This window comes from Hemiscyllium ocellatum, chromosome 13 (genome assembly GCF_020745735.1).
Source record: "Hemiscyllium ocellatum isolate sHemOce1 chromosome 13, sHemOce1.pat.X.cur, whole genome shotgun sequence".
NCBI lineage: Eukaryota > Metazoa > Chordata > Chondrichthyes > Orectolobiformes > Hemiscylliidae > Hemiscyllium > Hemiscyllium ocellatum.
This window is the reverse complement of record NC_083413.1, coordinates 69,843,829-69,870,499: the sequence shown is the minus strand read 5'-3', so window position 1 is coordinate 69,870,499 and position 26,671 is coordinate 69,843,829. Positions and strand designations below refer to the sequence as shown.

The window sequence follows — 26,671 nt, the reverse complement described above, 5'->3', positions numbered from 1 at the left end:
CAGTAGCTGATGAGTTGAAACAGATCATTTTAAGTAATTAGGTAATGACCATCTACAACAAAAGATAATCTAACCATCGCTGTTGATATTTTTAACAGTCATGGCTGTTATTACTCAAAAATGGAATTAGACTAGCTTTATAAACACTGCAGTTACAAGAGCAAATAAGAGGCTAGGAATCCTGCAGTGACTTGCTCATCTTCCAACTCATTAAAACCTTTCCACCATCTATAAGGTACAAGTTAAGAGAGTTATGGAATAGTCCCCTCTTGCCTGAATGACTGCAGCTCCAACAACACTCGAAACTTTACACAAAGCAACCCATTTGCTTGGCAAAATATCGACAAATATTTACACCCTCCATCACTGACGGTCAGTAGCAGCAGTCTATACCATCTACAAGATTCAGTGCAGAGACTTTCCAATATTCTTAGATAGCACACTCCAAGGCCACAATTACTACCACGTAGAAGATCAAAGGCAACAGGTACATGGAAAAATCACCTGCAAGTTCCTTTCCAACCCACACATCATACTGATTTGGAACTATGTTGCTGTTTCTGCAATCAAGATCCTAGAACTCCCTCCCTAACATCATTGCATATGTACCAACACTAAATGCAAATCGTGGTTCAATAAGGCAGCTCTCCACTGGGCAATAAATACTGATTCAGCCAGTGAATTCCATGTCCTCGGAACAAATAGAAAGTAAGTTACCAAGGTGGAAATAGATAATTATGTAATCACTTAAGACTATTAGGTTGGATAGTCTACTTCATTTCGTTGAGATTCCAGTTTGATTGTGCAGAGTTGGGATAAATCCTGGCTCTGTAATCTCAATCCTTAAAAATGGCCGTCCAAGTTTTGTATTTTCGCTCAGTTATTATTGGCTGGATTGGGAGTTGGGCATTGTTGTCTGAGTGTAGACTAAGAAGCTGCCTAGTTCTTGAGGCAGGCTGGACAGAAAGCCTAGGTGAAAATGAGGACTGCAGATGCTGGACATTAGAGTCAAGATTAGAGCAGGTCAGGCAATATCCATGGAGCAGGAAAATTGATGTTTTGGCAGGAGCCCTTCATCAGGAATGAGGCTGGAAGCCTTGGGGGTGGAGAGGTAAATGGGAGGGGCTGGAGAGAAGGTAGCTGAGAGTGCAATAGGTGGATGGAGGAAGGGGTAAAGGTGATAGATCGGAGAGGAGGGTGGAGCGAATAGGTGGGAAGGAAGATTGACAGGTGGGACAGGTCATAAGGATGGTGCTGAGCTGGAAGATTGGAACTGGGGTAAGGTGGGGGAAGGGGAAATAAGGAAACTTGTGAAGTCCACATTGATGCCCCAGGGTTGAAGTGTTCCGAGGCGGAAGATGAGGCGTTCTTCTCCAGGCGTCGGGTGGTAAGGGAGTAGCAGTGGAGGAGGCCCAGGACCTGTATGTCCTCGGCAGAGTGGGAGGAGGAGTTGAAATGTTCGGCCACAGCTTGGTGGGGTTGATTAGTGCAGGTGTTCCCAGACATGTTCCCTGAAGCGGTCTGCGAGAAAGTGTCCAGTCTCCCCAATGTAAAGAAGACCGCATCGGGAGCAACGGATGCAATAAATGACATTTGTGGAAGTGCAGGTGAAACTTTGATAAATGTGGAAGGCTCCTTTGGGGCTTTGGATGGAGGTGAGGGAGGAGGTGTGGGCACGGATTTTGCAATTCCTGCAGTGACAGGGGAAGGTGCCAGGAGGGGAGGGTGGGGTGGTGGTGGTGGTAGGGGAGGGGGGGGGGGGGTGTGCGCGTGGACCTGACCAGGTAGTCACGGAGGGGACGGACTTTGCACAAAGCGGATAGGGGTGGGGAGGGAAATATATCCCTAGTGGTAGGGTCAGTTTGGAGGTGATGGAAATGTCGATCGATGATGCGGGTTTTGCGGAAGTTGGTGGGGTGGAAGGTGAGGACCGGGGAGGGGGTTTGTCCTTGTTGCGATTGGAAGGGTGGGGTTTGAGGGCGGAGGGGCGGGACATAGATGAAATGTGTTGGATGGCATCTTCAACCACTTGGGAAGGGAAATTTCGGTCTTTAAAGAAGGAGGCCGTCTGTTATGTTCTGTGGTGGAACTGGTCCTCCTGGGAGCAGATACAGCGGAGGAATTGGAAATATGGGATAGCATTTTTGTGGGAGGAGGTGTAATCTAGGCAGCTGTGGGAGTCGGTGGGTTTGTAAAATATATTGGTGTTGAGTCGGTCGTCATTGATGACGATGGAGAGGTCTAGTAAGGGGAGGGAGGTGTCAGAGATGGTCCATGTGAATTTAAAGTCGGGGTGGAATATATTGGCTCAGTCTCCTCGTGGGAGCACGAGGTGGCGCCAATGCAGTCATCAGTGTAGCGAAGGAAAAAGTGGTGAGTGGTGCCGGTGTAACTGCAGAAGATGGACTGCTCTACACAGCCGACAAAGAGACAGGCATAACTGGGGCCCATATGGGTGCCCATTGCTACCCTTTTCTGGAGGAAGTGGGAGGATTCGAAAGATAAATTGTCAAGGGTGAGGACCAGTTCAGCCAAACAACCAGGGGGGCCAAGCTGCACTAAAGTGAGAAAATATCCCTCCTGTTCTCATTTCTTCACACTATGTTCCATCCATCCCAAGGTCTCACACATCCTTTGCCACCTTACCTCCAACTACTCAACCCTCAGCTACTCGTACCTTTTTATGCCATCCTCTTCCATCCCCCATGCCCCAAATACTTTGTCTACTCTCAGTTTTCCCCATGGCACTCTTTTCAAGTTCTGTGTCAATTCCTGTCTCCCACCACCATTTTTTACCCTTCCATCTCTATGCCCAACTCACCTATTAGACAATATAGACATTAATCAGGAGACATCATGACAAGAAAATAAAGTTTCAGTCGAAATCACATTCTCATTGATACAAAACAAACATCCAGTCTAGAGCAACAAATCCCTTGATGAAACAGACATTTCACTTGGGCTGAAGAGCACAGATGGAGTTTAATTTAGATAAGTGTGAGGTGTTGCATTTTGATAAAGCAAACAGAGATAGGATTTACGTAGTTAATGTAGGGCTCTGGGGAGAGTTGCTGAACAAAGAAATCTAGAGATGCAGGTACATAGTGTTACAACACGGTGGTGAATCCTTCTGTTAGTTAAGCTAAATACCCAACAAAGCTCATCATGCCTCGTAATCTGTTAAATTGTGAGTGACCGAGAACTCCCAAATTCCTCAATTTTAAGAAAGTAATACCAATTTATTCTTTAACTCTAAAAATGAACATTAAACAACAACTATTCACAAGTCTAAGCCCCCTTCTCTCTTAACTGCATATTACCTACCTCCAACTTTATAACAATATACTGATCCAATAAAACACTTATTAAAATTTTATCAACTTAATTTCAAAACCATACAGCAGCTGTCCTCTCTGGTATGTGTCTTTTTCTGACTGACGATCTCCCTGGGTCATCGACTTTCTTTTTAAGGTGAAGATGTCTCCTATGAAAACAGTGTTTCAAATGGCAATTACTCTGTCTGACTTTCAAACTGCCTGTCCATTTTTATACCCGCATCATTGGATTATCTCATTGGTTTGATGAAGACAAAACAATAAATTCAAACTTGATTGGGTTTTAGTAACCTGGGCATAGTTTAAACTGATTGGTTAAATTCAAATTGCTGTCAAAACAGCAGCCAACTAAGCTATCTATTTCACAGTATATCTATTGAAAATTAGATATTTTCAATTTTCCAGTATGCTCTGGAACTGCTAGGTAGTCACATTACAGATGCTTGTAAGCTGTCAGTACAAAACAGCATTCAGTCTCTTAAAGGTACAGTACATGCCTTCAATGTCATAACAATAGTTCCTTGAAAGCATAGACAAAGTGGTGAAGAAGGCATTTATTAGGAGTTGGGACATCATGTTGTAGCTGTACAGGACATCTGTGAGGCTACTTTTTTGAATACTCCATACAATTCTGGTCGCCCTTCCAAAGATGATGTTAAATCTGTGAGGGTGCAGAAAAGATTTCGAAGGATGCTGCTGGGACAGGAGCATTTGAGATATAGGGATTGGCTTAAAGGTTGGGGCTTTTTTTCCCTGGAAAGTTGGAGGCTGAGGGGTGACCTTGTAGAAGGTTATAACATCATGAGGGGCATGGATACTACAGAGCAACAGTTTAAGGTGAGTGGGGAAAGGTTTTAAAAAGAACCTCAGTGGCTGCCTGAGGAAGATGTGTGCAATTACAACGTTTTAAAGGATCTGGATGGTGAATTAAATAGGAAGGAGTTAGAAGATATGGGCCAAATGCTGCCAATTGGGACTACGTCAGATTTGGGATGTCTGATTGACATGGATGAGTTGGACCGAATGGTCTTTTTCTGTGCTGTACAGCTCTGATTCTACTACTCTCGGCATCTTAATTAAGTGATTAAAAGCTTTGGCAATAAATATTTCCATTCAATCAGCTGGAGAAGCTGTCCATCAATCAGCACCCATTGTGGCAACGATAGTTTGTGAAATCCTATAATGATTTTATATTAAGCAGGCACTCCCTTAAATTCCTAGCACATTATTTTAAACTTCACATGTTTGTTTTGGACAGTTTCTTGACAACTTTATACACTTCCTTTTTACCTTCCCTCTCCGAAAAGGAAAATGTATTGAACACCCCACCAACACCTGAGCCTTTCACACCTTCACTACCACAGAGTTCTCATCCCAACTCGGACAATCCAATGCCCTCTACCCTTCTCTCTTGGGCCCATATAACCTTTTAGGCGAATGTGAGAAGCCTATCAATCTTCCTTCCCACCTATCTGCTCCACCTTTCTCTCTGATGTATCACCTTTACCCCTTCCTCCATCCATTTATTGCACTATCAGCTACCTTCTCCCCAGCCCCACCCCCTCCCAGTTATCTCTCCACCTCGAGGCTGATGAAGGGCTCCTGCCTGAAACGTTGATTTTCCTGCTCTTCGGATGCTACCTGACCTGTTGCGCATTTCAAGCACCACTCTAATCTTGATTCATATAACCTGATGCCAAATTAGTGTCTTTTTCCACCCACCAGTTTTTTTTTTCCCCATTTATCTAATATACTGATTGATTAGTATCCTGGATCAGTGCAGCTTGAACAACACTAAAAAAAATTCAACGCCATCCAAGGCAAGGCAGCCAACTAGATTGCCAGCCCATATAACATTTTCAAAATTCACCCCCTGTACCAGCACCATACAGTTTTGGCTGTGTGTACTATCTATAAGATACACTGCAACAACTCAGAATTGGTTCAGCTCAGTTGGCTGGATTATTGGTTTACAGAGCAGAGTGATGCCAACAGCGTGGGTTCAATTTCCATCCCTGGTTTGAGGTTACCATGGAGGACTCTCCTTTCAACCTTTTCCCTCGCCTAAGGCCTGTTGGCCCTCAGGTTAAATCACCACGAGTCGTTTCTCAAAAATGAGAGCAGCCCCTATGGTCTGGTAAGAGTATGGTGACACATATATCCATACAATTCAACAAGGCTCCTTAGACAGCACTTCCAGTTCCATTACCTTTGCGCCAAGAAGGACAAGGCAGCAGATACAAATGACCATCACTCCCTATAAGTTCCCCTCCAAATCATTTGCCATCTTGACTTAGAAATATATTGCCATTCCTTCACTGTCACAGTATCAAAATCCAGAAATTCTCTCCCAGCAGCACCATGGGTGTGCTTACATCCCAAGGACTGCAGTGGTTGAAGAAGGAAGCTCACCACCATGTTCTCATTGACATTCAGTTATCAACAATAAATACTGGCCCAGCCGTTGGTGCTCATGTCCATTGAATGAATTTTTAAAAATCCACAAGTACCGATGCACATAGAAGAAAAAATATAATTCTATTTCTCAAATTTCTAAACTGCAGACTATATTCTGTTGGGAAAAGTGTTGCCATTCATGTTTTTTTGATTCATTCACAGGATATGGGTGTTGGATGTCACTGTTCATTCCAGCATTTATTGCATGAAATAGAACATATTTACTGATCCAGCAAATTTGAAATTAGTGCACATACTTGCAAAACCAAAAAGCAAATCAAACTGCAGTATTTAATAAGTAATCTTGAACGCACATTCATGAAATTCTCAAGTTTGCACCTGCTTAATTTGTGTGCTGCAGGCACTCCTCCAGGAAAACCTGCTAGCTCCAGCTGACCTAGTAGTATTTCTATTAGTCTTGAAAAACTGCCTCTGAAGCTGTCTTTAAGAGCTGAATTTTCTTTCTATTGTAACTCTTGATGCCAATCAGTCAGTCACCTTGGAACAGTTGCACACCTGCAATCAGCATTGAATCTGTCTGCACGTGCTTGGTTCCGTACACTGCTGACTGTGGTGCACTTGCATACTTTCTCGGTTGCTGAGTTAGAAGCCTGCATTAGATGTTTTGGCAAGGAAACAACATGTGATCTTCGGTATTCCTGACAGAAATTTCAAATTGAGAGCATGAACTGATCTAAATCATCTGGGGACGATTTTGATTTGGCTTTTGAAGTCATCACGTGAAAAAAATAAACTTTTGTGTAAAATGTTCTGATTTCTTGAATGAATCTTATAATGCATCAAGCTTAGAAAAAAGACTGAACAAAATAAAATGTGACTAAAAACCAGATAAGGTGTACAAGTTCAATTAACTAATCTGGAGGCAGTGTATGTTTCTGGACCCTTGTATAGTTTGAATGGCATATGAAATGCAAAGTATGTATTGTAGCCCATGTGATGAAAACCTGCATTGGTGTATTCAGCAGCAGGAAGGGGAGAGGTCATGGTGGAAACTAGGAGTGTTTGATTTCCTTTTTGAACTGAAATGTGTTCACTGTATTGGTATTATGGTGGACTTTGTTTTGCCACAGTGCTACGAATTGGTGAACTCTAACTTCTGGTATCTCTTTCCTTTTGCAGGTCAAACTCCACATATTGAACTGTAAGCTGTGAACGTATAATTGTTTAACTCTGTTTAAGGAGTTCCTCCTTTTTCTACCGAAATCTTCTCAAATGTGACAAAGAGCTAAGAGACTGGAATGGGAATGTGCTTTTAGTTGGGTTTTTTTCTTATTATAAAGGTGTATTATAATTTTGGTTCGGTTCTGTGGACAGATAAAGCAATGGGAGTGCAAGATCACTGGAAAATGTATAGGTATTCACCTCAGGGACAAATTCAATCATGGAAAATCAGATGGTTTCAATATATTGGCCAATGAGATTTGGGAAAAAAAATATTTTGTAGGGATGATTTCAATCGCCATTCATTTAAAAACTCCAAACTTTCAATACATTGGTTTTCAGACTCTTGAATTCATGTTGTCTAAGTTGGTCTGCACAGTGTATGTTGTGTTATTCTTGTCCGGGAGAATATATTTGTGAACCTCATTACTCATTCCTCTCACTCGTTCATGTCTAATTTCTCATAGTCAATCTTTCTTGCTCTCCCACTTCTCTGCTTGGTTTCTCTTGATCTCTTGATTTCACACCCACTATCCATTTACTTAAGGACAGTCCAGGGTGAATCCTTGTTTGAAGTTGAAGTATTCTATTACCCTGTATTTTCAGCAAGATGCTTAAATACCACATTGCTATGTGTACACAGCGATGCCTGAGTAATGCCAACATTACAGTGGAAGATTGCAAGAACCAATAATTTCTGTGTGGAAGATTTTATATTGGAATATACATCAATTAATTTTTATTACTGTTTTATGGAGAATAATTTTGCATTTGAAGGTGCGAAATGTGGATCACGAGATGTCTTCTGTAAATATTCTACAATGTCTGCTACTCTGAGGGACTGCTTATTGGTAATATATTTATTTTTTATTTCTTTGCCAACCAAACAGAGCATTTGGTCAGGTCTACATTGAAGGCCTTCAACTAGTAAAAATTCAACTTAATCTTCACAGTCTGTTGAGAAATCCCTCAGGATACATTGTTGTGTTGTACATCAAGGGTATGCTTTTGAGTGTAAACCAGCATCAGGCTAGTGTCTGGAAAAATGGCCCAAAGTGCATTTCGTCTTTGTACAAACTACCGATGTACGAATGTTTATATTCAGAGCTATCGGCACTTACTTGCATTAACCCTGCCTCCTTGCTGTGTAATTGAGGAAGAGAGTTCTTTTACTTGGCTTGTTGCCTGGAGTGATTTATAAGTATACAAGTCCTTGTATCATTGCTGATTACAGTTTGAACACCTCAAATGGCAGAAGCTTGCTGCAGACTTGTACGGGGCGAAATTCTGCACAGTTGTACAGAATGATGTCAGAAGTTAATTACCAGAGGTAGTAATTTTTACATGTTTCAGGCTTTCACCAAGAAATTTCCAAAGCTGCTTACGTTCTTTGAATCCCATTATAATAGTAGAAATATTCACTGTGGCCTTGACCATGCTGTGACCTACTGCTCAGCTACGTTTTACATTATTATTTTCAGTGAAGCGTGGATATTTCTGCCAAGAAACATTTTAGATGATGAATTGTAAACTTTTACAATCAGCATCTTTTTGTTCATTGTTATTTGTGCTCCACCTTGTTGTGATTCTTTTGTTCTGTTGAAAGGGAAATGTTTTTTGGCACATTACATGCTGAACATAATAGCCCAGAGTGCTGAGAAGATGAGAATGAATACGCCATTAACTTTTAAGAGCTTGTTTAGATTTGCCACCTCAGTTGTGTGCTGACCAGGTTTTAACTGTATGGTCAAATGGATGCCACCAGTAAAATATTATATTGCTTTCACCACTAGGGAGTGAAGTTTGCCCCTCAATCTAAGCTCAGTGAATGGAAATTGCCTTTCTCCATTGTTCAGATGAAACAACCAAGAATCTAGATCTGCTTCTAAATCAGATGCAAGTTCACAATATTAAGCCGTCCATGATTCAAGGTCAATTGACGCAAACTGGGCATTTGGATTTGAGTGTAAAGGAAGTTAATGCAGGAACTAGGAAAGTTATATTGCTGTGCAGTAATGGACTGTCCACATGGCTTGGTTGCTTTGTTCAGTATGCTAAAGACTGAAACACATTTAAGATATCATTACAAAGTGTGTAAAAACTGTTGAAATAGCTGTGGTGGCCTGTGTAAACTGGATTTGAATTGACCTGTCTTTAAAGTTCGAATTAGTTTTCACACTGTTCTAATGGAGAGATCTGTTCCATCACAGCCTATAATTTTATAAAAGTTTGAGATGCTGGATTCATTACTGAGTAGCCAAATTTAAATGCTATTTGTGTTTTGCTGTTGCCCATTCAGCATTCTGCTGCTGAAATGTGAACTTTGAATTTATGATTCTGAATTTTCAATTTGATCAAATCTTTTCAATGTTTTATATGATTACAAGCTATGGCAGTGAAATACAATTCAAGTTGACTTGTATCAAATATCTTGGAATTGTTTCCTTAAATTTGAACAGTTCAAGGCGCTTGGGACTCTAAACTCCCAATGTAATTAAAAACCTCACCTATCCTTGCAATTTGGCATTTCTGAAACATTCACCTTCCAGTTATATGGAAACCTATTCTATAATTCTTTTCTGCTCCACAGACCCATTGCTGTTCATTGAAAGTACTTATCTAAACTTTGTTTCCTCTGTTATTGATTAGATATCTTAGCTAAATTCTAAAATGCCCTCAAATGACTTACTGCAATCACCCTGATTATCATCTGTCACACTGTCACTTTCTGTATTCTGATATTTTTTGAGCTTCATACACATCTAGGAGTTTTTCAGTAAACGGTGCCTATTACTTTAATTTTGCTTCACTTATTAAAAAAAACAGAAAAAGGTATTATGCCTCCAAACATTTGGGCAAAAACACATAACTCCATTGTACTTTAAATGTGTGATACTTTCTTTAATAATTTTCTTTTTTAAATTGCTGTCTGTGAGCCTCTTGACCTTGCAGTAGCAATGCTGATGCAGATTGCTTGAAAGGTTTGAACGAATGAAATTGTGTACGAAGCCCTATTGATTATTGTGAAATCACACAGCTAATTTCGGCTGATGAGAGAAGATCACAGTTGCTAATTTTAAAAAAGTATATGAATGGAATGTTGTATAATTCTTATCACCACACTTGTGTGGTATACATTGGAAAAGGTTTGAAGAACAGAAGGGCAGGTGGGAAGAAGGTTGATAGAAGATGCTTAAAACTCAAATCTACAGGAAAGATGAATGAAGGAATCTGATTAATATATAAAATGACATACTTAACATGAATTACAACCTCAATGCAAGTTTTGCATTACTGGGCCAGTGAAACAAAAGGGAATACATTTAAATTGGTGAGGCTCAAAGGGCAATAGAATATGTCATTGATATACATTTGAAATTAAAGCATTGGGAGAGCTGACAATCTGTTTCGATGTGAGACTTGGTGTGTTAAATAATAAAGTGAAGAACAGTGTTTTTGTACATTTACATATTAACTGCCAGATTGCACAGATTTCAAGCAGAGCTTAAAATTGGAATGACAGGTGCACTAACCGGGAGTGTTAGGGGTACTAGAAAAAAAATCAATGTCACAAAAGAAAGCACATCAGAGATGTTACGGCATTCTGCTCAGCAGTCATAGCATTTATCGATTTTACAGAGATTTGTTGTCACTTCATCCATAACTGCTTGTTCCTTCATGTCTATTGGAAGAAAAATGTACTTGCTATTTTACAATTTGCTCTTTCTTCTGCTTCGTTATTTGCATTATTAATGTATTTCCTGCAGTGGTATCAAAGTGTGAGCAAAATCTGGTTCAAACATGGCACAGAGGAATTAACAGTGCTTTGCATAGATCCCAGTTGCTGCTCAATAGAAGATCTTTCACAGCCACTGTCAAATATGTATTGTGTATGCTGGAAATTCAAAATGCATTTTTTTTGTTTCGGGGAAGCAAACCTGCTTTTATGCAGGTGCCATATTACTGTTGCTGAAAGGAAGGCATCTATGCTCTGCTTTCAATGTGACCCGTTTATAATGGTGAGACTTGTATTTCCCAAAGTTGTGGAGGTTCAATTTGCTTCTTATCCAAAATAATAATAAAACTTGATGATGCCAATTGATTTATTCTTTCACTTTGTTGAAAATTAAAATGAGAAGTTTTTTTTATTTATGATCATAGTTTTTTTTCTGTTATTTGTAAGGCTAACACTACCTTTTAGACTGGTAGCTTCACAAATGGAAGTTAATGTTCTAAACCTGTGGAGTTCATGATAATGTGGCAGAGGCAGATGTATCAGACAGTTAGTGCACAGTTATAAAGATTTTGTTATGTCTTTTGCTGTAGTTCACTGAAAGCACTGCTGTCTGATTTAGAAGCTTGTGTGTTCAAGCCCTATTCCAGAGACAAGAGTACAAAATTTGGCTTTCTCTTTCATGTAGTATTAAGGAAGTGTGGTGCTTTCAGCAGTGAAACTGACAAAAACAGAAACTTATCGACGGCACAGAAAAAGGTCCTTTGGCCCATTGTATCTGTGCAGAGAAAACAGGCAAGTTTCAAGACAAGTGACCTTTCTTCAGACCTCGAAGCACGCAGGAAATATTCTGATGATGGGGCCCGGAAGGATAAAAGAGTAAGTGGAAAATTGGAGACTGAGCCCAGAGAGAGAGAAAAAAGAAACGGGGTAGGCAAATAAAGGGCTTGTTGACAGTAAACCAAGGAAGAGGAGAAGCTAGATGGGTGATAATCGGGGCTCTGAATAGTTGAAAATGAAAATTCATGATATCTTTTGAGTCTGATGGTAATGCAAACTGGGAGACCGTTTTCCAGAACATCTCTGCTCTATTTATATGAATGGCCTCAACCTTCCAGTTGCTTGCCATTTTAACAAATCACCTTGCTATTCATGCTAACTTTTATGAGGGTTTGTTGCAATGTTCCAATTAAGCTCATACAAGCTTGGAGCAATAACAACTCATGTGATTGTTAAGCACTTTGCTACCATCAGGACTCCATATTGAGTTCTACAACACAGGGCCAAACCAACGTCCTTTTATTTCAAATACAAGCACCCATGCTTTGCTTGACTTGTTCGTTCTGTCCTCAACAGATCAGAACCGTTTTCCCCTTTTTCAGACACTTATTTAACATCTCAATCATTCCTTAACCTCCCTTAGCACACCCTTTTTCTTGCTCTGAGCATCCTCATCATCTGCTCCATGATGTGAAACAGAAAACTGAAAAAACTGCAGCTGCTGGCAATCAGGAACAGAAATAGAAATTGCTGGAAAAGCTCAGCAGGTCTGGCAACAGCTATGGAGAGAAAGCAGAGTTAGATTTTGGATCTAGTAACCCAATTCTGAAGCAGCATCACTGGACCCAAAACGTAATTGTTTTCCACAGATGCTGCCAGACTTGCTGAGTTTTTCCAGCAATTTCTGTTTGTTTTTGCTCCATGATCTCTTTCCTTTCTGCCAATAGCACAAAACTCACAATTTCCAGTCACTGTAAGTTCTGAAGTTTTTTTGTTGATTCAAAACATTGTTTCTCCCTCCCCAGATGCTGCCAGACCTGCTGAGTTTCTCTGGCATTTTGCAGCAGCACAATTTTAAATAACTGGGAAGAAGACTCCATCACTGTCGGTAATATTTATCCCTTAATACTTGTTTAAAACAAGTCAGATATTGTCATTTCTATTTTTGGGAGCTTGCTGTGCAGACACAAACAGAAGAACTTGGAGCAGAAGGAGGCAATTCATCCCTGTGAACCTGCACTGATATTCAGTGTGATCATGGCTGATCTTTATTTTAGCCTCGACTCCACTTTCCTGCTGGTCCTTCACAACCTTTCAACCTGTGACTAATTAAAAATCTGTTTGCATCCTCGAGTTTATTGCTTGTCCTGGCATCCACCACACTCTGGGGAATGAATTGCTCAGATTCATGACCCTTGGAGAAAATTAATTCCTCATTTTTTTTTAAATCTGCTATCCTTATCCTAAAACTGACATGCCACTCTAGACTGTGCCACGAGAGGAAACATCCTCTCTCTCTACTTTGTCAATTCAATCTTCTCTCATTCTCCTAAATGTCAGAGAGCACAGGCCTAAACTGCTCAGTCTATCACAAACCTCACGAATCAATCTCGTGAACCTCCTCTGAACTGCCTCCAAATGTAACTGTGTTTTCCACAGTACAGCAATGATTACACCTCTATAGTTACTATCTTAAGGTTGTGAAAAGCCACTACTGAAATAGAATTGTTTAATTTAATACCTAAATGCAAGCATTATATGAAATATTCTTCACACTCTTTTCACTGAAAATAATCAAGTAAATTCAGTCATATCAACCTACAGTCTCAATAGTGCTGTCCACTATAACCCCCAGGGGGTTCACATTTAAGATCACCATTGTTGATTTCAGTTACTGTTAAAAAGAGAGACCTATTGGTGAGCTTTTTGTTTTTTGACTTGTCAGCACAAGCATAAGAAAACCAAACTTTAAATGATCAAAGCTTTTTATGGCATATAAGCATTAGCGTGGAGACTGTAGCATGGAATAGGTCCACAAACTACTGGTTAATTCAAGAGTAAAAGGTCTGTTCATATTGTTTGCAGAGAGCACAAATATATGTTATTTGTAGCAAGGATGAAGGCTGAATTGCAATCTCAGTTGATGATTTTATATTTGTTGTGTTCTATACTAGGATAAAACTTCAAATGAAGAGTTACTTGATGGGTTTAATCTTGCACTTCCCATTGATATGTTTACCAAGCTGGAAATTCAGTATTTATCTTTTTGAGTTTTTCTTACCACAGAAGTGAACTCTCGCATCTCCTCAAAACCCTACTCTAAAGCCCCCTCATACTGCAGTTATAACACAGCGCTAGATTTGGATTACCCTTTCATAGACAGTTTTTTATATTTACATTGTAATTGCTGTGATTCATAATTAGTTATTTTGAAGCATTGCCCATCAAAATAAAAGGTAACTGTAAAAGACAAATAAGATTTCAGTTAAAGTTAGTGGGGATTTGTACTTTTGCAATGACAATCTGACACAATAGTTGTTTGTAATAGTAAATACATTCATGCAGGCAGTTGCCAACTTCTTCATCTTGTTATTTAACATAGATTGGTAATGCAGGAAATGTGTTAGTTCATATTGCGTTTGAACGTATAACATTCCACTGTGCCATCCTGTAAATGGACTGATCTGGTATGCTGGAGACAAAATCCAACCTTTGGCAGGTAATCAAGAAGAATTCCCAAGACATTGAAGCTCAGAAGAATTTTTCTGCCCTCAGGAAGCACTTGGACATATCTGAAGAATAGAAATTACAAAAAAAGAGCATATTTCAAAAAGTGATTTTGTGAGAATGTTTACTGTCAATAATCTGCTAGATTCTTACCCCTTAAGGCTTACCGAGAAACTCTCAAGATTCTGAAATGCCATCTTGCCTGTAGCAATATTTGATTTGTAGAATTATCAACCAATCTTATAGAGAAACAAAACGCCTATGTATTTCTTTCTCCTTGCCAATGTTAACTGCAGTTGTCCCCTCATGTTGATCCTAGAGTGACTCTCTCCTCACTTCAAGTCAGTGGTACTGGAGAACAATGTAGTTGCCTACAAGGAGTCCAACTTTACTCTTCCTGCCATCACATTTACTGGAATAACATAGAAAATGGGGACCCTGTCTAAATCGCAGAAAAGACTGCAGTGCCTAATGACAGTTAACATCATTCTTACATTCAAAATAGAAGATAAAGCAGAACCAGAAACATGCGGACTGGTTAGCCTTCATGAGTAGGAGAAAAATGTTATGACTAACGTTGGATGAGAACACAGTATCTCTCTCAGTCCCATGACTTCACTGATGATAACAAATGTTTCTCAGGTAGTGATATGACCAATTCAGTATATACGGTTTCGAACAAAAGTATCCATTGACTAGATTTCTTTAATAAGCAGCAAATGATACATTTATTGTGCAAAAAAAATTAGTTGGCAAAAACATGAAGCTAATTAATACATTCAAAATTCACTGGGGTACTGCATTCAAAATTAGGCCCACTATGGAAAATATTTAGGCAAACTATCCATAATCCCTAATTTTACCCGACTGATGAACTCCAGTTTTTTTAAAAAAAAATCAGCTTTCTGTACCAAACACAAATTGTCTTTAGCCAATGGCAATAAGAAATCATGACTTGCCAAAGTATCAGACTATGCCTTAAATTCAATCCCTTCTTAAATGTTCCTCTGTCACAAACACAGATGATATGAATAGTAAGGAAGGGAAAAGAAAAATTAGAGAACACAGCTTAATAGAACAAATCTGGACTGCAGGATTCAAGGAGTTTCAAAATCCAAGAAGATGCCAACAATTTGCAGAACAGACTTGCAACTAGCATTTTAGTTGAAATATAAATAGGTATGAGGTGATGGGGAAATATGGAGAGCAGGTACTCCTTTGGCAGTAAGTTCAAGTGACGTAACACAGAAAGGATTTGAGGGATGCAAATTTATAAAGCAATAAAATTAGCAATGAAGGTTAACAAAGCTTTAACAAATATAAATTAATACTCAGTTAATTTCTAAAGGAATAGAATTCAAGAGCAAATAGGTCACGTTTCATGAGTATGTGACCTGTATATGTAACTTGCTACATCACACTAGAGAACTGCACGCAGCTCTGGACTCCATATTACAAATAAAATGTTGAGCCACTGAAGAAGATGTGATAACCATTTACATCTCTCAAAAAAAAGGTAAGCCTCAGTGGTGACCCAGACGAAGTCTCGAAATGTGTGAAGGAATTTTCACTTGTAGGGTAGTCCAACATTAGGTGGCCATAATTTATAAGACATTAATAAGGAATTCAGAAGAAACATTCAGAGTGTGGGATGTGGAACTCATGTTATAGAGAATGTCATCGGTTCACTTAAGGGGAAGCTATGTTAATAGATGAGAGCAATGATGGTAATGTTGAGGAAGTAAAGGGGAGGAAAATGGTTGGAGCACAAACATTAGGGCAGGCTTCTTGGGCCAAATTAATTATTTCAGTGTTGTAAATAAAATGTAAAATTCGATATAATATACATGAATCTGATAAGTGTGTTCTTGAAGTACTGAGTAGGGCAAGTGTAAGTGATTATCAACCTTTTGTAATCTCATGAGCACACCTGCACCCAACAATTTTTGAAAGTAAGGTTTGAACTTGGTGGCATTCCTCCATGCTAGAAGTTCTAGCTACAGAACCACACAGACTACTGACACCAGCAGTAACAAAATAAAGCTCTCTAACTGGGTGCAAACCTATTGCTCAAGGCTATCCTCAGAAATGGGTGAATGTGGTGCCATGCAGCTAATGATAAGGAAATTCCTGGAAAAAGCTGACCTCGTTATGTGATTAATCCACAAATTGTGGTACAATGATATTCATGTGTTTTGTGATGATGTAGCTGATCCCATGACTCTAGAGGAGACACCGGTCTAGAAAGTGTATACGAAAAGAGTGGTCTTGGGTACTACATGCGACAACTGTTTTAATAGCCCACCATGTACAGTTGTAAATAAAGGAGTTTTACAATACATAAGGAGTTCAGCTTGCTTACAGATAGAAGCAAGCAGCCTCTAGAACAATGCTTATGTGACACGCACAGCTTGAGATATTCTATACCAATAGAGAAGTGATGGCCCACTGGACTGTGAATCAAGAAACCCAAGTAATATTTCAGGCACCTGTCTTCAAATTCTGTCATGGCAAATAGTGGAATTTGTATTCAATAAAAAACTGGAATTAGAAGTCTGATGGATCTATTGGTCATTGTCGGGGTGGTGGGGGGGGTGGGCGGCTGGTGGGAAAGCATCCTGTTCACTAATGTCCTTTTAGAAAAGATACTGCCATCCTTACCAGATCTGGCTCACAGGTGGCCTCAGATCCACAACAATTTTGTTAACTCTTAATTGCCCTCTGGGCAAATAGGGATGTGCAATAATACTGGCTTGGCAAGCAATGTCTTCATCCCATGAATGAATTGAAAAATAAACTGAATGTGCAGATAGCAATAAAACACAAATGAATCACTTTTGTAGAAATTCCACAAATTAACAAGGTGTTTCAGTAATTCAAATTGAAACGTAATCTTGGAAACTATGTGCAAAAATACTGAAACATTATTGATATGCTGCTTTCTTAAAAATTAAATTCATGTTTCTTGACTTACAACTCGTGAATAATTATTTTGAGTTTATTACTTACATGTTAACCTGCTGGCCTTTTCCATTAAGGTTAGATCCACACTGGAAAACCAGGTCATGAAATGAAAGCTTCTGGGCAAAGGTAGGATTCTTTTTCTCAACAGAAACCCATGGCTTGAAGCTTGTTTTCTCGACGTGTGTTGTTATCTGGCTGGAAAGATCATAAATTGTTTCCACAGATGATCCAAAGACTCTGAAAAAGGCTCCCGACCCCTTTCGGATGTAACGTATTTCCAGAATCTCTGATTTGTTTTTCCTCTGTAATGTCTCCAATGTGCATGATACTGGATCCAGTTCATAAAATTCAAACTCCTTTTGAAGCAAGTCATAGTCATAAAAGTCACTAGGCAACAGTAATTCAGATGTCCTGAGGAAGTCTAAAATGTATCCAAACAAAGATCCATCCCTATCTATAAAGTACTCCCTAGCCCCTGTCTGTTGTATGGTGGGCTCTGATCCTATGAGAATCCTGCTCAGCTTGGAGCTGGGAACCTTAGCAAGAGTATCAGGAAGTGTCTCAAAAATCATTCCTCCAACATTCAACTTTAAAGGCTGTTGTTCCTCATCCATTTTCTGTGGGAGTATCAGGTGTCAAAAACAGAAGTCCAAACAGTGAACAAAATTGATTCGTTTTTAGCTAGGCAACTAAATGTACTGAGACCCTTAATTATTCAGGAGTAGCATAATTGAAATGAGTGCTTTCAGATCAAAGAATTTTGTTTTCTTCAGTGTTGTTTCCATTTGGTTGCCAAGCAGAAGAACACAGTAACAGACACACCCCAATGAACTGGTTTTGTGGACTCACAATAACTTTGAACGTAAATCCCAGCATTGGGTTGTGATTATGTTGTTTATTTAGATTCCGTGTGGATTTCTGGCACTGCTGTCTTGTTCAATATCTGTGTTTGTGAGATCAAATGATTCATCAACTGTTAAAATGATTAACTGTGATCAATACTGCGAGTGACTGCACATATCACTTGGCAGGTGAACATTCCAATGTCCTTTGTGATGCTGTGGCCATATCTAAACACTGAGAAAGGGATATACCTGGTTGGCTATAAAACATGTGCATCATTGATTTTTCTATTTGGGTAATGGTACTGCCCATTCCAGGATTGAGATAAGTGGAGTTAAACAGATAGGTATGACATTTGGATCCTAAATAATTGCAAATCCCAATCAGTTATTTTCTGTCAGATTCTGCAAAATGAACTGCAACAAAACTTTGTGTGTGTGTGTGTGTGTGTGAGAGAGAGAGAGAGAGAGAGAGATAGGGATTGCATTCTATCTGTGGTTTTACTTCACTTTGTTCAAACTGACTGATATTATTTCAATGCACATCTATCCTTCAATAATCAATAGATAGCCTTTCCAAATAAAGGGCTGAACTATTTGCTGTAAAGAACTCTAATTATTTTATTTGAAAAGAAAAATCAGGGATAATTTGTGATAAGAACAATTGGATTTGAGGTGAAAACGTTTGAAAAGAAACATGGAAGTTGTCTTACTGAATATCTTACTCGTCAATTTTTAAAAATTCTCAAATCTACTTTTATTGTGCTAATTTTTTAAATTCCCAACTGACCCCTGGCTCATCATCAAAAGTGGTTGATCATGTATCAAAATAACATTGAACTGAAGAAAAAGACTCTCAATGGCTTTTTAAAGTGAAATATGTTTAGAGCAATTAGAATCTCTACAGTGTGGTAACAGGCCATTTGGCCCACACCAACCCTCCAAAGAGTATCCCACCCAGATCCATTCCCCCATACCTACTACTCTACATTTACGCCTGACTAACGCACCTAGCCTACATATTCCTGAATGCTATGGGCAATTCACCTAACCTGCACATCATTGGATTGTGGGAGGAAACCCATACAGACACAGGGAGAGCGTGCAAACTCCACACAGACAGTCACCCAAGGCTGGAATTGAACCCAGATCCCTAGAGTTATAAGGAAGTAGTGCTAACCACCATTCCACCAATCTCTCCATTATAAGCAGCATTTGGCCTAAAGATCGAAGTACACAAACTCTCTCCACAATTTCTTGAAAATAAAGGATTTAAAGTTTTAAAACTAAACGATCAAATACTTCTTGTGTACAATAGAATCAGCTGTATTTAAATATTGATTTGTGCTCTGGTTGACTTCTCTGTCACCAGTTTTGATACCACAATACATCTGTCTGACTGTTATTGGGTCGTAGATAAACCAGAATCTTACTGTTATTTCACCCAGGGTGTTTCCCAGGGTTGCAAATGTGACCTCCTGTAGCCTTGCACCTAACTTGCGTATGAGGAGTATATTAGAGGGCTGTACAAAGTTAAAAATCACACAACACCAGGTTATAGTCCAACTGGTTTAATTGGAAGCACTTGCTTTCGGAGCACCGCTCCTTCATCAGGGGGTTGAATACTCAGCCTCGCGGGGAATTGGTGTTGAGGATTATCGTGGAGGAGATGTTGTCACCTATTCTTACTGATCACAGCCTATTTATTAGGAAGTTGAGGATCTAGTTACATGTGGAGGTGGGGAGGGTAAGACCTGGGTGTTGGAGTTTAGAGATGAGCTTGGTTCTAATTATGGTGTTGAAGGTGGAATTGTTGTCGATAAGTAGGAGACTGACATAAGTTTCCTTGTTGTCTAGGTTTCTGGGGATGAGTGTAGAGCCAGAGAGATGGCATCTGTGGTGGACCTGTTGCACTGGTAAACAAATTGCAAAGGATAAAGCAGGTTTGGTGGTCTGGGGTTGATGTGAGCCATGACTAATTGCTCAAAGTACTTCAGAGCCACCAGGTGGTAGTCATAGAGGCACGCTGCATGGTTTTTCTTTGGAAGCAGGATGGTGGTGGCCTTCTTAAAGGAGGTGGAGACTTCAGATCCTAATAAGGAGAGGCTAAAGATGTGACTACTCCCGCCAACTGGTTTGCCCTGCATCTGAGTGCATGGCCAGGGATTCCATCCAGGCCAGTTGCTTTCTGTGGGTTTACTCTCAAGAAGGCGAAAGTGAGGACTGCAGATGCTGGAGATGAGAATCGAGAATTTGGTGCTGGAAAAGCACAGCAGGTCAGGCAAGCATCCAAGGAGTATGAGAGTCGACGTTTCGGGCAAATGCCCTTCATCAGGAATATGAAGGGCTTTTGCCCAAAACGTCGACTCTCCTGCTCCTCGGATGCTGTCTGACCTACTGTGCTTTTCCAACATCAAACTCTTGACTCTCACACTCAAGACCAATCTAACGTCTGCAATGGTGACCATGGGTAAAGGTACATCCAAGCCTGTTGGGATAGGTTACATCATTTCACTTCTCTTTTGTTTAAAGTGAGTATAGAATGCATTGAGCTTGTCAGGTAGGGATTTAATGTTGCCTACAATTCTGTTTGACTTCACTTTGTAGCCATCATGTCATTTAAGGCTTGCCACAAATGATGGGTATCTGTGTGGTTGGTCTGGGTCTCAAGCTTAGTTCAGTATTGCCTCTTGGTGTCTCTGATGGCCTTCTGAAGGTCATCCCTGGGCTTCTCGCATAGGTCAGGATCGCCTGACTTGAACACCTCTGACTTGGACTTCAAAAGAGAATGGATCTCCTGGTTCATCCAGGGTTTCCACTTGGGGAACATTCGGATGAACTTCTTCAGCATGCAGTCTTGTACACGCTTACTGATGAAGTCTGTAATGGTAGTGACATACCCACTTATGTTGGCCGCTAGGTTCTTGAATATGGACCAGTCCATCAACTCTGAACGGTCCCGTAGAGGTCTTTCACTTTCCTCAGACCAACACTGTGCTACTTTCTGAACTGGGTTCTCGTGCTTTAGTTTCTGGATTTAGGCCAGGAGGAGGAAGACTGGGGATGGAGCAGGAGACATATTTGATGGTTGTCTAAGAATGGTCAGAGATTTCTGGACCTCTGGTGAGACAGGAGACAAATCAATGGTATTTTGGTAGCACTCTTTTGAAGTTGCCTTGGTTGAAGCTACCGGCTGTGATGAACAAGGATTCGGGTATTTCATCTCAAGAATGTTTGTAGCATTGTGTACTTCGTTAAGTGCACTCTTCACTTCTGCATGGGGTGGGATGTAGACCACTGTCGGGATAGCAGAAGTAAATTTGCATGTCAGGTAATAGGGACAGCACATTACTGTAAGGGAGAAGGAACTGGATACTCACAGCATCTCTGCTTGTTTTGCCTTTCCATGCTTTGGCCTCTTAGCCAGAGATACCAGGTTCATATTACTTGACTTAATTTGTCACTTAGCACAATCATAAATGCAGCAGGCCTTTGTCATGGTTGTCACAGGCCTCAGTAAAATCAAGAGGGAGCGCCTTCTCTCAGGAGACAGTGAGTGAATGGCAGCCTCTGCTACTTGTCCAGATGCTTTGACACAGTCAGTCAGCCATTCCACCGAGTCACACATGGGCTGCTGTCCACTTAACAAGTGAGGAGTCAAATGTCAGCAGTCCATGACCTATCTCCATCCTTCTTCGCCCAATAGGAACTGTTCTCCTCCTGGATTGAGAGAGAGGCAGCCATAACAGGAGACAAAAGTTATGCTGCTACATGCTGTTACTATTTGTACAGATGAGGAGGTGTTCTGAATGAGCAAGTGAGTAGGCAGTGCAGAGGTCATGAGGGTTTGGGGCAGGTGAAAGTGAGTGAGGGAAGATGTGATCAGTAATAGTGAGAGTGGAAAAGCATGAGCCTAATTGGAAGGTAGGTAAGTAGGAGGGACAAAATCGGTGCGAGGTATTGGAGGGAATATGGTGGCACTTACCCTAGCAGAATGGAGATTGAAATAACTCCACGGAGCCCAGTATCCCAGCAACAAGTATTCCTTTGTTTATGTGTGCACTGTTCATGACATGAATCTAGCTTCCTCAGAACCAACTCTCAGAGTCAGCAGAACCTCTGGCCTTCTTGTTTATATCTGTCAGCTCGGGGTCCCTGATTGGAGCAGGTTAACAGCTCCAGTCAAGGTGCTCTTATTCTGTGATGTCCACCTGGCTATCCTCATTACAATTACTACAGAGAAGATCACTGACCACCTTCCTACAGTACTGGGTATTTCTCCAGGCAACTGAGAGTGCTTTACTCTTTGCTGATGTGGCCTCCTCCTCTGATCCTGCGGAGGAACAAGTCCAGCCTCTGCTCCACCTGTCCATCCAGACCCCCAGGTCCCGATCTGCACAGAGGGGTGATTATTTCCCCTGAATGCAAATATCAGAAACCATGCAGGGCAACTCCAGCCTGACGGGACTTGACCGGTTGCATGGCACGGGTGCAAGGGATGTCAGTGAGTTCTGGGATATTGTCTGAGTGGCACATGATAAAACGGACTTGGAATCAGAAGTGATGGTCAGCAGAGGGGTGGGGATAGGTTATTAATGAGGTGAAGTTAGTAAAGTTCAATGACAAAGTTTGCTTGGCCTCATGGTAGGAATCCCTGTAAGAAATCTGACCCAACTCAGGCTGAACCAAAAGAAATTCTAAGGTTCCACTCGAGTTCTATGGATTTTCTTTTAACCCATCCCTCTTCTGTTACAACTGTGTGAAAGCATTGTTTTGAATTGATTCCCAAATGGTCAAATTTCTCATAGAATAAAAATGGATGCCGTCGCTCATTATCATTTTGATTTTATCTGATAGGTTGGTGACAGTAGTTGCTTGTGAAATTGGAACAGTCTAATTTTTTTTTAATATCCAGGTTTTAAATTTATTCAAACCATCTCAGGCAGGAAATCCAGTTTCAGAGATGGAAGAATCTGTCCTTACAATATCTCAACAAGGGCAGTTTGCATTTGTAAAATATCCTCACAATAATGTAATTTCCCAAGGCACTTTAAAGACATTGTCAAACAAAACACGATGCTGAGCCAAGTAAAAAGATATTCAACCAGATGGCCAGAAACTTGATTGAAGAGGTTGATTTTAAGGGATCTTTGAAATGAGAGAGGGGTAGAAAGGTAGAAAGGTTTAGAGAGAGAATTCCAGAGCTTAGGGTCTTGGCAGCTGCAGGCCAGGCAGACAATGCTAGAGTGATTAAACTCAGGAATGTGCAACAGTCACACATGGTTTTGTATTATTTTACTTTAGAATCACAAAAAGACTGAATCACTAAAACCTCATGTAAAAATGCTCTCTAACATGCTCATCTTTCAAATGTTGCTTTCAGAAATCGTGCTGCTGTTTAAACTTCCAAAGACTAGGATATAGTAAGGATGATGTCACACCAGTGATTGATGTGTACTTGATGCAGTGACACTTTACCGTGGCTCTGTATTTATGACATTTTCAAATCAAAGGAGAAAATTCAGCGTGATTTGATTCAGGATAAACCACACTGTACAATAACTTTACACTCAGAACAAGGTTTAAAACAGCCTCTAGGTGTCACCAATTGCTTGTCTTATGAGGAGTGACTTGCCAAATTACATTGTGTTTGCTACTGCTCAGGTAAGACAGTCGGTGTACTTTGTGATCATTGTTCAAATCATTTTTTAAAAGTGTTGAGGATAAGATGTACATTGTTTATGAACATTTTGCAATATACAATCATTTTTAGGAATTGGTTATGTTCTTGAAAAGGAATAATCTGCTTGTAGGTATCGGCTAATTTTAGGTAATAGATCTAATTGAATCTTTCTTTCTATGAGCCAGCACAAATGCAATGGGTTGAATAGTCTCACTCTTTGACTAACATAACTCCATGAATTCAGGGTTGTGATTTGTTCCATCATGATTTTATGTTGGAAAATTACTCTCCAGAATAGTGTAGTTAGTTGTTCATAAGAAACCAAGGGAGGAATTTTCCCCTCCTTGGTGAGATAAGAGTAATCGTGGTGGGCTGACTAAATAAGACGAGAATGAAAAGATCAGTTTTACGACATCAAAGAAATCTTGTACAATTTTCCCCATAAGCCTTAAGTGGTGACTTTATATTTCACCCTTAATGGATAGAGCCTGCGATTCACTCATGCAAACAGAAGCTTGGTAGTTTGCCATCTCAGTTCAAGAGTCAAGTGTGCAATTACTTCACAAAATGGCTGTGATCCCTGGTGCAGAGTTAGTTTCTTTATATTCTTCAGGGGCAGAGTAAACAAGTTGATATGGAGGCCCTGCTGAGGGCAATTGCAATAATCATGCTTCCACCGATTTGATAATACCACTCATCTGGCTTCGATTTGCACATTGTCATCAGGTCATTCGTTGTCTAAGAATACAAATTAAAAATTATGGCCTCAAGCAATCAAGAGCATGACATTGTGCAAACTAATTGCCTCCTTGTCATGTGAGCAGAACAAGTGTCATGGGAACAAATAACTTAGAGGCGGAACTTAAAGTTCCCATTTCACAACCACATCCCATAGCAAGCAATCAGTGACAATACATGGCAAATGCCAGATTTTCAGCCTGAAGTGGAAAGATGCAGAGATGTGATCTGATTGAAGTCCTCGAAATAATAACAGGAAAAGACTGGGTAGATAAACTGTTTCAACTAGTTGAAGATTCTAGAACTGTGGGGGCATAGACTGAAAATTAGGGCCAGATCATTCAGGGGTGTTATTAGGAAGGTCTTCCACACACTGAGGGTGGTACAGGCATGGAACTAACCAATTTCCACAAACCATAGTTGATGCAAGATCAGTTGTTAATTTTAAATCTATGATTGATACATTTCCCTTAAGCAAATATATTAAGAGATATACTACAGGGCATAGGTTTAGTGTGAGAGGGGAAAAATACAAAAGAGACCTACAGGGCAACTTTCTCACACAGAAGGTAGTACGTGTATGGAATGAGTTGCCAGAGGAAGTGGTGGAGGCTGGTACAATTGCAACATTTAAGAGGCATTTGGATGGATATATGAATCAGAAGGGTTTGGAGAGATATGGGCCGGGTGCTGGCGGGTGGGACTAGATTGGGGTGGGATATCTGGTCAGCATGGACAGGTTGGACCAGAGGGTCTGTTTCCATGCTGTACATCTCTATGACTCGATGACTCACACATTAGCCATTATTAAATGGTGGAACAGGCTTAAGGGGCTGAATGGCCTATTCCTTTTCTATGGCATAGGCTGTGACACTGAAGGAAGACTTTTCTGATGGCAGGGTGGTGAGGTGGGTGGGCTGCGGTTTATGGTGGATTACTGACAGTTACAATGAAAGTATAAGACTTCAAGGACAGAGTTGGGACACTGACACAGCAGTTTTTTGCCAACAATTTACCATTGTTTAAATAAACAGATGTCCATCCAGCAAGCATTAAGCTTCAAATTCCAGGCTACACAGGTCACCAAATATTAGGTCTGTTTGCTACCACATTTAACCAGAAGGGGCAAGAAATTGAAAGTCTCTACATCTTAAAGAACTAAACAAGTAAGAAATTAATACAAACACTGAGGGTCTTAGAAAGAGTGGATACAACATTATAGGGTTACAATGGGATAGGATTCAGTTGAAAAGTCCCACCATTTTCTCACAGCATCAGAATGCTCAAGAAAGAGCAACACTCTCCCCACTTCAGGATGCTATATCTATAAACTTCCAGGATAGTAGCATGCTCCAATACTGGAGCAAGTTAAAACACAGTTTAATTGCATACCACATCATTGGGTGACATCACAGGCTATGTTTATGGCCAATGCCACCGCCAGCTGGAACACTGTGTGCCCAACAAAATTAGAGAGCAGTTTGATGTGATGCCAGTAAACCAGAAGTCTATTTGATTACATTTGAAAGCTTAAGGCAATCCAGTAGATTGCAGATGTTTTCAGGCATTGTTTCTGATGCAACTTCAGGGCAAAATGTCTTGGAATCAGTGGAATGGAACAAACTTTCTTTAGTTAGCTTCACTTCAGAAGGTGTATCCAAATTGCGATTGCTGCGAATGCTATTAAAGCGTTACATTGCGTTACACAGTGGAGCCAAAACTGTTTCAGAACAACATGCAATACACAACATGGTGTTTGTATTCTGCCTGCAGTGTTTTACCAGGTATTTATTGAAAATACTCTTTTCTCTCCCACTGATGGCATGATGTCATGGGTGTAACTGCTTGTGCACAGCTGGATCAGATGGCAGTGTCCCCTTTCTGCATTTGTAACATACATCCCTGTCACACAGCTGGTGTTCAAGCTGAATGAGGAGATCAGGTCTGGGTAGACATCTTACAATTGAATCAAACATTCTGGAGAAAAATCCATCTAATGTCTCTGGCTGGTAAAACTAACCAATAATCTACTCTTAAGTTAGAATCTAACAGGCACTTCTAGCAAATACAGTACATATAAGATGACGATTTAAGTTAAATCAATTTCTTCATGCTTTTCAAGTGGTATTGCTTTAATCTTTTGAAAAACCATCAATCCCAGAAATATTTCAAAATATGATGTCTCAATTCCTGGAGAGGAGAAAAGGAATAATTTATCATTTGGATGACA

The 26,671-nt window shown here is 40.2% G+C and overlaps 2 protein-coding genes across 4 annotated transcripts in view; one reads left to right on the top strand and one right to left on the bottom strand.

Annotated features, from left to right (window-relative positions):
- Positions 1-11,072, top strand: part of uggt1 (UDP-glucose glycoprotein glucosyltransferase 1) — a 146,045-nt gene extending 134,973 nt beyond the window's left edge. For all 3 annotated transcript variants that reach the window (XM_060834909.1, XM_060834907.1, XM_060834910.1), the window contains one exon: positions 6,933-11,072. In XM_060834909.1, coding sequence (XP_060690892.1) covers positions 6,933-6,958 — 26 coding nt within the window. In that variant the 3' untranslated portion in view covers positions 6,959-11,072. The remainder of the gene's footprint in view (positions 1-6,932) is intronic.
- A 6,147-nt stretch (positions 11,073-17,219) lies between these two features.
- Positions 17,220-17,792, bottom strand: LOC132821355 (potassium channel regulatory protein-like). The gene has a single exon (XM_060833937.1). It carries the CDS (start codon positions 17,790-17,792, stop codon positions 17,220-17,222), a length of 573 nt encoding a protein of 190 aa, XP_060689920.1.
- Positions 17,793-26,671: the final 8,879 nt, after the last annotated feature.